Source organism: Stigmatopora argus, chromosome 22 (genome assembly GCF_051989625.1).
Source record: "Stigmatopora argus isolate UIUO_Sarg chromosome 22, RoL_Sarg_1.0, whole genome shotgun sequence".
In the NCBI taxonomy this organism is placed as follows: Eukaryota; Metazoa; Chordata; class Actinopteri; order Syngnathiformes; family Syngnathidae; genus Stigmatopora; species Stigmatopora argus.
The window spans coordinates 3,112,250-3,124,460 of NC_135408.1; the positions used below are offsets into that span (position 1 = coordinate 3,112,250).

At 39.4% G+C, this 12,211-nt stretch overlaps 1 protein-coding gene across 4 annotated transcripts; it reads left to right on the plus strand.

The window, feature by feature from the left end:
* Nucleotides 1–54: 54 nt before the first annotated feature.
* Nucleotides 55–10,302, plus strand: LOC144068279 (histone acetyltransferase KAT5). Of its 4 annotated transcripts, none has more exons than XM_077592673.1 (15): nucleotides 55–190; nucleotides 272–347; nucleotides 689–757; nucleotides 845–981; nucleotides 1,406–1,474; nucleotides 3,088–3,258; nucleotides 3,329–3,403; nucleotides 5,334–5,396; nucleotides 5,598–5,846; nucleotides 5,932–6,021; nucleotides 6,089–6,229; nucleotides 6,299–6,392; nucleotides 6,464–6,623; nucleotides 6,706–6,787; nucleotides 8,921–10,302. In XM_077592673.1, the coding sequence occupies exons 1-15, from the start codon at nucleotides 161–163 to the stop codon at nucleotides 9,053–9,055; spliced, it is 1,641 nt and encodes a 546-aa protein (XP_077448799.1). In that variant the 5' UTR covers nucleotides 55–160; the 3' UTR covers nucleotides 9,056–10,302. The 4 variants fall into 4 exon arrangements, with proteins under 4 accessions (XP_077448799.1, XP_077448800.1, XP_077448801.1 ...); XM_077592674.1 differs by having other exon boundaries at nucleotides 272–338; XM_077592675.1 differs by lacking the exon at nucleotides 1,406–1,474.
* Nucleotides 10,303–12,211: the final 1,909 nt, after the last annotated feature.

Sequence of the window (12,211 nt, forward strand, 5' to 3'; positions counted from 1 at the left end):
AGTGGCTAATATATTTTATTCTTACAATTCGTGTGTCATTTCCTAAATCGTTTCCCGACTTCCGCTCGCCGCAAAGCCTTTCAGAGTATTTCTTGATTGGTTTGTTTAGCTTTGACGTAGACCGGCATTTTCCCACAACACACCGCTCCTGCCAGCAAAGATGACGAAAATGGCGGACAGTGGTTCAGTGGTGGGTATCCTATCGGTGCACTGTTATTTTTCAGTCTTTGCCCGATCTGGACGTTTAAAATAAACCCATATTCTCCGACAGGTTGAAATTGTGGAGGGCTGTCGCCTCCCCGTTCTCCGTAAGAATCAGGAGCACGAAGACGAGTGGCGTAAGCATTGTTCGTTTGTTTTTCCTTAATGCTAAATCAGCTAATGCTAACTAGCGGACCTCAGCTGTTAGTTAGACACCCCGGCCTGTTGTTACGTTGCCGTAATAACACTTGCCGCCGTTGTACACGCTAAATCCGCGTCTTTCTTAACTGGCGGTTATTCTGTTTTTACTAATGGACGATGTGGCAGAGTTGATGTTGATTTAATATTGAATGTTACTTAATCGATATCGTTTCGTTTTTGGACTGTGCTTGTTTGTGCTTGTATTTGTTAATTTTTCAACTATGCTTCATCAAAAGGCTTCTCTAAATTGATAATATTTTATTTACAATTCTGTATTGTCATCTAGCACTGGCTGAGATTTTAAGTGTGAAGGAAGTCTCTGGGAGAAAGCTCTATTATGTTCACTACATCGACTGTAAGTATATTGTGTGTCAATGTTTTTTTTTTGTTACACTGACATGGCTAACTGATGTAAAAAAATATGTTTAATTTTTTTCCGTAGTCAATAAACGTTTGGATGAGTGGGTCACAGCAGACAGGTTGGACATGAAGAAGCTCCAGTTCCCAAAAAAGGAAGCAAAAACTCCAACTAAAAATGGTCTTCCAGGCTCCCGACCTAGTTCACCTGAACGAGAAGTGGTAAGTGAATGTATTGTCATCGATGGAACACTTAAAAATAAATAAATAAAATACTAATCCAATTATACCCAATTTAAATATACAACCTAATTGCGGGTCAAATGAATGCTCTAATTGAATTCTATCACATCATTTTATTTTTGTATTAATTGTATTGATCACATTTTTTTTAGTGTTGGTGATGAACAACAATCAATTGAATTCACCAAAAAATAAGAAACGTAAACATGAATTCTTTTGGCTGCCATTAAGGGCAATAGATAGCCTTGGATTTTGACAAGCAAGAAATGTTATTTCGCGCTGTATTAATGTCGAAGAAAATCCATTCCGTTGAACTGTGTAGTGTCTGTCTGAGTGATAACACCAAGGTCCATACCAATGTCAGTTAACCCCACCTGCTTCTCTTCCTTTCTATTCAATTCAGAGGAAGAGTCTAGATCTCAACCTACAATCTGCCACAGCTCCTTCCAGAGGCAAAACCCTCCCCACTCCGGTACAACTTAAATTTACCCATTACCCAAAGAGCAAAAGACCTTGTTAACTTCTGGTGTGAAGGTGCCTCCTGTTGTGTTGTCCATTGCTAACAGGTCATGGTGCACTGTAGGGAAGTCATAAAGCAAAATCCAGACAGTTAGATGTTACACAACCTCTGGATTTTGGTTCAACTAGTTTTCAATACAGTACTATAAAGACCAAAATTCCAGGATCGTGGGCGCCCCGGTAGCGCGAGTGCTTAGCGCGTTGGTCCTGGGTTCAAATCCAGGTCACGTCCACCTGTGTGGAGTTCTCCCCGGGCCTGCGTGGGTTTCCTCTGAGTACTCCGGTTTCCTCCCACATTCTAAAAACATGCATGGTGGGCTGATTGGGCACTCTAAATTGCCCCTAGGTATGGGTGTGAGTGTGCATGGTTGTCCTTTTCCTTGTGCCCTGGCCGCCGATGCAGGGTGTCCCCTGCCTCTGGCCCGGAGTCATCCTTTATCATGGCCAAACGAGTCAAAGTAAAAAAGAAATGCGGTTCTTCTAAGGTGGAATGGCTGTCGGAGCAAATCGAAGAACAAGTGGTGAAATTGGGTGAGAACTGTCAAAACCTTTGTATGGGAAAAACGTTTTCTTTTTTAAAATAAGTTTTTACGATCTCGTTTTACCCATTTCGGCTGTAATCCGGAACGTTTCTGTTGCCGGTAGCAGAGGAAAACAGCATTGTCAATTGCTAATATTGTCAAGCATGATATGCGCACGTGCATTCCCCTTTCACCCGTCCGCCTTTTCACCATAAAAAATATAGCAAGCAAGGTATCCCCGACATGCACCTGCTCATGGCAGGTGTTCTACTGGTGTGTGCCCATAGCGAGCAATGATGATGTTGCTCACACTGGTACTCAGTGTGCTCAGGGAGGTTGTCTTTCTGCCCAGACAAATGAAAAATTAGAGGGAACATTGCTTGCCACTGGGATTTCTTCCACTTTTATAGCGCGTGATGAAAAATTGTTCAAAAACCAACGACAGGTTTATTCTCTCTTAACAAGGCTGCAGATTCACTATTAGAGAATTTCGATTAATGAAGATGAACGACGTAATTTCAATACACACGCTGTTGTTGTAGCTCACCGCTCTGCCTTCCTACAAAAAAACCCAGGCTTTTAACATTATTGTGGAGTAGTCAAGTCGATTATTCTGCACCTCAGAACACACCTTGTGTTTAAATAGCCTGTTTTATATTCAACAATTACATTGCTAAAACAAAATGTCTCAAAAGAGTGTGTCAATTACATGATGAATTTGTGACATAAACAATAACCCCGTTTTAGTGTGGATTTTTTTCTCAGACCATTTTACTTTGTATTTGACCCGTGCGCATCGCATCTTTATACCAGATTTAAATAAGGTGCAATTTCCATCTAACCCAAAGATGACCAGATTTAATCAAGGCACTCGATTGAATTTGCTGTGGCCATGAATCAGACTCATTCTGAACTCACATAAGCTGGAGGTTTTTCCTCCTCGATGGCATCGAAAACGTGCCAACGTCTCACCTGTTGGCAAAAACTCTCACTGCGATTGATGATTTCTGAAGCCAACCTTTGTAACAACTCTTATTCACTGCAGAAGAGGAAAGTGGAGCCAGTCCCTCTGGTGCCACAAGTGCCACCGGCCCCCCCTGTGCCCTCCCTACCAACTTCGACGGAGGCTTCTCCGGCTGCAGTTTATCCCGCCGCGAGGGAGACGAATACCTTCAAGACCCGAGAAGACCATGACCAGATATCTTCCCTCACGACTGTAATAAATACCACTTTGCGTCTCGCTATTTCAGACCTCATTTGCATAACGCTTTTGTTGTTTTTTGAAGAATGGCACTGCTAGAAGACTCATCTCATCTCAGCCCGGGAGGAAACGAAAAGCTAATTGTGGACCCGCCGACGAGGTATGTCACATGGCGTGATTGCATTTTTACGCTCTGCCACCATTTGCATGCATGTTAGTTCATGAGTTCATTGCAAGCACAGTAAAACCATAACCACTGTTTTTTTTTTCTTTTTTTTAACGTACAGTGGTAGTACCTCGACATACGAGTGGCCCGACATACGAGCAATTCGAGATACGAGTAAAATTTCGGGCAAATATTTATCTTGAGATACGAGACAAATTTTGATATACGGGCAGACAGCGGACGCGAGATGCTGCTCATAAGAACATCATGGGCACTGTCTCTCTCCCCGCAACTCCCTCATGTAATGTCTCTGGGCGCAACTCCCTCCTTGTAATGTCTCTGCGAGCACTGGGCGGAGCGTTGCATTTTTTCAGTGTTTTTTTCTCCGTTAGTGCGAATGGCGTATATACTACTTCTCGTTGGCAAGTGGTCGTGAGTTATCCTATTGTGAGGACATTTGTGTGCATCATTTTGGGAATATTTTAAAGGGAATACAAACTCAAACAACCCTCGATATTGACTGAAAGTCAGTGTGGAGGCGGGGCAAAAAGAGCCGACCCGGGAGTAGGAAGGTTTTAAAATGTCAAACAGATTAGAATTAAGTTTAGTGTTAGGTTCGATTCAATTTATTTTTGAGTGTCTGCATCGTAATCCAAGTTCATTTAAATTTGTTTATGTTATGTTACGAGCGCGTTGCCATGCAAAAAGTCTGCCCCCCTCTCTCTGTCCGTCTCTCTCTCTCTCCCCCCTTCGAAATCCGTATAATTTTAGTACTATTAGACACATTTTAGTAATATTAAACCACTAGTTTTGTGTTACTTTGTTAATAGATGGCGAATTAGAACAAATAAAAGATTTTTTCCAATCCAATATCCTGTTTTTTGTGTTTTTTTTCAGAGGGTTGGAACAAATTAATTTGTTTTTAGTTCATTTCAATGGGAAACGTTCGTTTGAGTTACGAGAAAATCGACATACGAGCTAAGTCCCAGAACGAATTAAGCTCGTATCTCGAGGTACCACTGTATTTTGAACAACGCTGTTTTTAGCAATGATGGACATTAATAGTTGTGATTGAATATTTTTGTATTACCTAGTGCCTTTAAAATCAGAATTTGATTAATTTATGATAAAGTGAGACTTTTGGCGTGTTTCAGAAAGAATAAGTATTCAATGAACCACAAATTCTGTACTAACTGGTGAAAAATATAGAGACGCTATATTAAATACTGCTTAAACTGGAAAGTAGAGACAAATATAAATTAAAACTATGCAGCATTAACTGTTGACTAACATTGATTTAAAAACAACGTGTTTCTTTGAAGATAAAACCGTTTCCACCTCAACTGTTCACACAAGTGAACCGTGCCGAGATAATATCATATAATATTTTTATTTTATTGAGCATCAACTTTTGTTTTTACCCCCTTTGCGTCATTTCTTTGTTCAGAAAGTTCCGTCAATTTACATCTTTATCCTCCGTGCCTTGCATAATTTTTCTGTATTGATAAAGGGTACCTTTAGCTGTCTAACTTTTGGTGGGTTGCTGTACGGATTACCAATTTGTGTTTAATATTTGAATGACTTATTGCGCTTGTTTGAACGTTGTTTTGGTTTCCACGACGAAGCAGTATTTTCCTCTGACTAGTTTTTTCGTCCAAAACAAAGCTTATGAATTGTCATTGTATGGTGGTAAACCTCGAAGTAAGCTTCTCTCAGAATGAGCTGAAGTAAGCATGCTCATCAAAATGTAATTTCGAGTTGGAAAAATTGTCATCTCGTACGATCCCCTCAACACAGACCTACTCATCAAGATTTTAACCCACCGTTCTGCCCCAGTAACCAAAATGTTGACGGTGAAAAATACAAACATTATGTTCCCCTTCAGTTTCTAAAAGCCCATGTTTTGTGTGTCTCTTTCTGCTAGATGATAAAAGTTTTGCAGTATAACAAGCCTCAAAGTGCCAGTGTCTTTCTACCACCACCAGAGGTCTGTTTGATTTCCTGTTATTGACAATGTGCATGTTGCTGCCAAATGATGTCTCAATCTAGTCTAATTCAGATTCTACTTTTTTCTCCGAAAATCATGAAAATTCCAACTGATGAAACCGCTCTAATTTACGGGGGAAACAATGTCCTTGAAATCGGACGAATTGCACTCAGTTGTGAAATGGAGTCTGTTTGTTCCCAGGATTCTCAGGACAGTTCTGACGGCATCCCGTCTGCACCCCGCATGACCGGCAGTCTGGTGTCGGACCGCAGTCACGACGACATCGTTACCCGAATGAAAAACATTGAGTGTATAGAACTCGGCCGTCACAGGCTGAAGCCCTGGTACTTTTCCCCGTATCCACAAGAACTTACGTCATTGCCCATTCTCTACCTCTGCGAATTCTGCCTCAAGTACCTCAAAACTCTCAAGTGTTTGCAGAGACATTTGGTAAACAAAAGAGCTTTACAAAACTGCTTCACTCCCGGAAATCCTTCCACCCGTTCTTATTTCTGGTCCTTCTCTCTCCGATTAGACAAAATGTAACCTCAGACATCCACCCGGGAACGAGATCTACCGCAAAGGAACCATCTCATTCTTTGAGATTGATGGCAGAAAAAACAAAGTTAGTCTGGACATTTTAATATTCTATTTTGGTTAACTATGTAGCTGAGTTGTTTCAATCTTTTTAGAATTATTCCCAGAACCTGTGTCTACTTGCCAAGTGTTTTCTGGACCACAAAACCTTGTACTATGACACAGACCCTTTCCTCTTCTACGTAATGACAGAATATGACTCTAAAGGCTTCCATATAGTGGGATACTTCTCAAAGGTACACACATATGTCTATGTGAAGACTACATGAACAATTTACCACTGAGTTTTCCTTATTTTTCCTCAGGAAAAAGAGTCTACCGAGGATTATAATGTTGCATGTATCCTGACTTTGCCTCCTTATCAGCGAAGAGGTTATGGTAAACTGCTCATCGAGTTCAGTGAGTGCACTTGAGCGCGTCGAGCAAATAGATATTTGATCCAAAACTTCACCTCATCATCTGTCGTTTAGGTTATGAGCTGTCCAAGGTTGAAGGAAAGACGGGGACACCAGAAAAGCCCCTTTCCGACCTGGGCCTTTTGTCTTATCGTTCTTACTGGTCTCAGACCATCCTGGAGATTCTCATGGACCTTAAACCGGACAACGGCGAGCGGCCACAGATCACTATCAAGTATATGAGCCTTTGAGTTTGGCTAACGTTTTGACTTTAAAGGAAGGTTTTACAACCGATTCTTTTTACTTTTCCCCCCCAGTGAGATCAGCGAGATCACAAGTGTCAAGAAAGAAGATGTCATTTCAACATTGCAGTATCTTAACCTGATCAACTATTATAAGGTGATTGATTAGGTTATTTAAATCAACCGCATTTATAGTGATTGACAGACAAGCATTGTTTTAAAAATGTCCGTTTTTTAATTAACCTGACCATGACTTTGGCATGTTATCAGTTACAAAACTCATAGTAAGAAACCTGTTGGCAAACCCTCTACTGTTCTCATGGCTTTAAAGTCAATTTATAAAATGAATCCCATTGATGCCGATAAACGTTCAATCCATTTGGACTGGCAAGGCCTAGCACCGACCTTACATGTACTCGACCTATGACGCTTGGACTTGATGAGGCCCGTGCCTTTTCTGTCACTAGGCCCTCATGCTTGTCCGTGTGCGGTCTTCTGGTCGCCCCGACCGCGACAACGGGCGACCAAAAGACCGACTGCAGACCATTTGGGCTGTTTTCCTCGTCACAGTGATAATTGGACGAACCCCTCGAGCTGAGCATTTATTTCCCCGGAGTGTGACTGACTTTTTGCGCACGTTAGCTACACAGCTTATATTCAGCATTGAGCACATTGATGTTTACAAGGAGTAAGCAATAATGGAGGGGGAAAATTGTTGGACAAACTTCAGAGACGTGAGACAAGAAGTTGCACGAATTCCAGCGAAGCAGCCATATGACAGCCCAGGTGTGAAAATATGAAGCTTACATTCCCTCACCTACAAAATCATTCCTTAATTTTCTGTACCGCATATCCTCACAAGGGTCACGGTAAGTGCTGAAGCCTATCCTAGCCAACTAAGGGCACCAGGTGGGGGACAGCCTGAATCGGTGACCAGCCAATCGCAGGGCACAAGGAGACGGGCAACCATTCCCAGTCCCACTCATACCTAAAGAGAATTTAGAGTGTCCAATTAGCCTACCATGAACGTTTTTGGGATGGGGGAAGAAACCAGAGTACCCAGAGAAAACCCACACAAGCCCGGGGCGAACATGCACACTCCACACAGGAAGTTTAGCACCTACCAGCTAGCTACTTTATCATTTTAAGTCTCAAAGTGGGGCAAAAATGTATTTTTACATTTCTCTTTGTTAAACATTTAACAAAACAGACCAGTAAAAGTACTTGATCCGTGTGCGGTCGATTGGTCGCCCGTTGTCACGGTCTGGGCGACCAAAAGACCGGCGACCAAAAGACTGACGACCAGAAGACTGGCGACAAAACAAGGTAAAACAACATGGTCTACGCATCAATAAAAGCCAACAATGGCCATGAGCAGTTTCACTGAGCCGACGTGGGAGCGTATAAGACTTTGTATGTACATGCGTTGTCCCTTTTAAGAAGCGACGTCGGTCAGGATCTTAACAAGTTCTCCAACAAAAAACAATAAAAGTCCGGGAAATTTGGAGCTTTTCTTTAGCCTAATAATTACTAGGGCATTAAGTATGACTAAATAGTAATTCACAGTTTGTGTTTAGGGAATTTGAGCAAAGATTTAAATGGTAACTATCACCCACCTTCCTGGCGACCAAAAGATCGGCGACCAAAAGACCGGCGACCAATCGACCGTGTACCATGCTTGTCTGTGGTTACGCGCCGGAAGTATTTTTCCGCTTTTTTCCAAAGAAGAAAGCTTTGTCTTCAAGTTTCAGCCAAAAGAAGAATCATAAAAGGAGAAGAGGAGAGGGATACCGACGTTGCATTTAAACCAAAGTTAAACCATCATGATAATGCCTCACTCTACACCGCATTGTTTTTTGCCCACACAGACCTCATGTCACTCACAGTCAAACTCAAAAAGCTTCCAGTTCATGGATCCTAAAAATAGGAACAGTAATGTAACGATTTAGGTTGTACATATGCTTGATGTTGCAATATTGACGTGTTGAGGTTTAATTTCTGAGCTGTGCCATAAGGTACCTTGTTTTTAAGTGTTTTGACATACAATTTCGACTTTAATTTTAAGATACGAGCTACGCAGAAAATTGGGTTACGTCACCAGTGTGGGAACAGAACTCGGTCCTTAAAGAAGAACTCCCTGTATTTAATAAAGTACACATTTGACTTTTTTTTGTGATGCCCTCATGTCACGTCGTGTTCTATTGGCCCGTAGATGCAAGACTAACCATATTTTCCCTGCCCAGTCTAAAAAGTAAGCCTGATTCTTTTCTTTCTATTCCTTTTAATGAAGGGCCAGTACATTCTGACTCTATCAGAAGACATTGTGGATGGACATGAAAGAGCCATGCAGAAGAGACACACGCGCATCGATGCAAAGTGTCTTCATTTTACACCCAAGGACTGGAGCAAAAGGGGAAAGTGGTAAAGTCTCCTCAGACATTTCAACAGCAGACGTGAAGCTGGGATCATTATGGTTTCGCAAGACAGAACCCTTTTTCCCCCCTCACTAACACAGGACATTTTTAATATACCGGCATAAGCTTTTATTGTGAATATCAGTTCTATACTGTATATTGAGACTCAAAAAAGACTTGTGAACAATGAAATCAGCAACACTCGCTCTGCGCTGTACATGATAAACTTCTAACTAAATTGTGTGCAATTATGGAAGGTAGTAAATGAGATGAATGACTGAATGGCTTATTTTTTAACAGCCTTGCAATAGATCACAACCTTCACACAAGTAATGTGAACAAAATGAGAAAGTGGGAAAATGTATCACATTTCTTGCCAGATCACACAACTCCACAACAATAATTGCCATTTGATTTCTGCAACTCCCCTTTATCCACACACGATCAAATCATTTAAGGTGGATTAACTTTTTCTTGAAGCACATTTATTTTGGGGAAATTGTATTCAGTGTTGCACATTACTGTTGTTTCATATGCATTTTTGTATGAGACTCATTAGAAAATTGCAGATATTTTCCCCATGTGTCAAGCCCTAAATCAACCATTTACCTTTTTTGGTAAACATCTTCCTTTTTTTATTTTGATTTTTTAAATCAATTAGTGTTCAATTCAGATGCTGCTGGGCATTAAAATGCATTCATGATCTGAATTAGCCCCCCAGAATTTACAAAACAGACTCATGCAGTCTATTTCAACTCTTTCAAATCTACAGAATCTTAGTTTATAGTCAACATGTTGTATTCCAATACTGATAAAACAGTCCATTTCCTTTAATTGAAAAGTGTTAGGCATCTGTTAAGTGGTGATTTCAGTCTTTATCTTCCATGTTGAACATACAGTGAGACAAATCCCGTCCATAGATTGTAACTTCAAAATTGGATTCAATTGTACAGCTAATGCAAACCATGTCAAACTGTTAGAGTAATGTACATTTTGTATAAAGTTGTCTATTTTTTTTATTTACATATATAAATACTGTAAATTACCTCCGCACTCGGGGAAGCGATGTGATCTTACTGTGGGTCTATGATTGTCAGAAAGGATATAAAGTTCACTCTTGATGAAAATGACAATTGTGTTTGATAGTGTTTAATGGAAATAGGTTGAACTTATGGTTTATTGTACTTGGCCATTTTAAAAAGGAACATGTTTTCATTTGCATATCTGTGAAAGAAAGCTCTTTTGAAAAAACTTGAAACCTGATCTTGCGTGTTATTTGTTTTGCAGTAAATAGTCTTTTTTGTAATCGCTGTCAGATAAGTAACACAATTCTGCCTTTCTTGGATGAATAGTTTAAGAAACTATTGAATAAAACCAATTGCACTGTGTAGTTAATGTTATTTAAAATACCGTATTTTCTCAAATATAAGCCGCACTCTTAAAAATGTGTTAAAATCTTTGAATTATACAATTTCTCACGTATAAGATGCCTCCTGATTCACAATTTTAACCTCCATATTCATGGTTTTAATAAGGAGTATAAATGTGTTACTTTGAAGGGAAAATCTTAAGAAAAATCATCGCACGTCGTATTTCTGAGATACTGTATGAATCAAAAGCACATTATATTAGGGTCAATATCATAAGGAAGTTAGTAATTCATCCAGTAATGGTTGTTTTCTTACTGCACAACAGAAAATAACCAACAAATAGTAAATGTTGATTTGCTGATATCTACTGTTGAAAAAGAGTATAGCAACGCTGTAAGTCTTGTGCGCTTATAAGCCGTACCCTTGATTCAGTCATCATATATGCGAGAAAATACGGTAAATTGTTCCTTGTTACAATTTTTATGTAATTAACAAGTGATGTTTTAGTTGCCCTTTACAGTGCATATCATTTCTTAAATGCCTAAATTAACCAAATACTTTTACTGTGACTTCTAACAGATTTCAGATGACATTCTACTTCATTGAGATCCATGAGGAACATTTGGACTAGAGAAGGATTAGTAGGTAATTACACTTTTTTTTAAATTTAACTAATGGTGTGTACATCACATTAATTGTTTATTTTCTCATCAGTCAAATATATATCAGCCCATCATAACTGGGAATGGCTGTTCAAAATAAATGACTGACTTTTTAATGTGTTAAAATATTGCCTGTTGCTGTGACATGTCTCCAAATATTCACCGAAAAGCCTAATAAAACTCAATTGGTTGGATAATCAGAGGCTTTAAATAGTGTCAGACACATAGTGATGCCCATCTATCGTGAGATTGAAACGTGTGTGGTTAGTTCTGAAAGCATGCTCTGGTATATAAGGCTGGTACAAGTACAAATTCACTGTACATGCTTGTGGGTTACATTAAATGTTTTACCCCGTCTAATCTAGAGCATGTTTTTTTAAAAAAACACCCACTTTCCAATGCTACTTCAACCCGGATTGAGTTTTTCTTCAGTCTATCTTTTATATTCCATTCATTTCATGTTAAATATGCCAAATATTCTTTAAGCACCCTTTTTTAATGGATCATAGAGGCGTTTTTCTTTTCATACATTGAGTTTTAAATAACATTATTTAACATTAGACACAATGTCTTGAATTCTGAATGCTGAAATTACATACCTGTCAACCTCTGCCGATAACTGCCCTTATAAACGATTATGATTCCCCTTACAAACCCCCAAAAAACCTTGGGGTTTGTAAGGGGAATCATAATCATTTATAAGGGCAGTTATCGGCAGAGATTGACAGGTATGAAATTAATTTATCGCAGATATACAGAAAAGAGATACAGAATAGAAAAAAAAGGCAGATGGGTCACTTTTGACTCATTGTTCACCAAAGGGTTAAATAATTTGTTTTGGGCTCCCTCTTTTGTACCGGCAAACGTGGTACTTCAACAGAGATGCGTAGTCTTTTTTTATAATATCTGTATGTATTCAACTAGTTTTGTTATCATCCTTGTAGGAGTAGTAGCTTCATAAGTTGGGTAATTATGCACAACTACATGCGGCAATGGCTGACATCTATTTTAAAAAAGTAACAATCTATTCATACATGATTATCAGTATGATACAATCTACTAATTAATTTGTGCAAAATGTAATTTTTCTTTACACATTTCTAAAAAAAAAATTCAATTCAAATATATTGCAGGT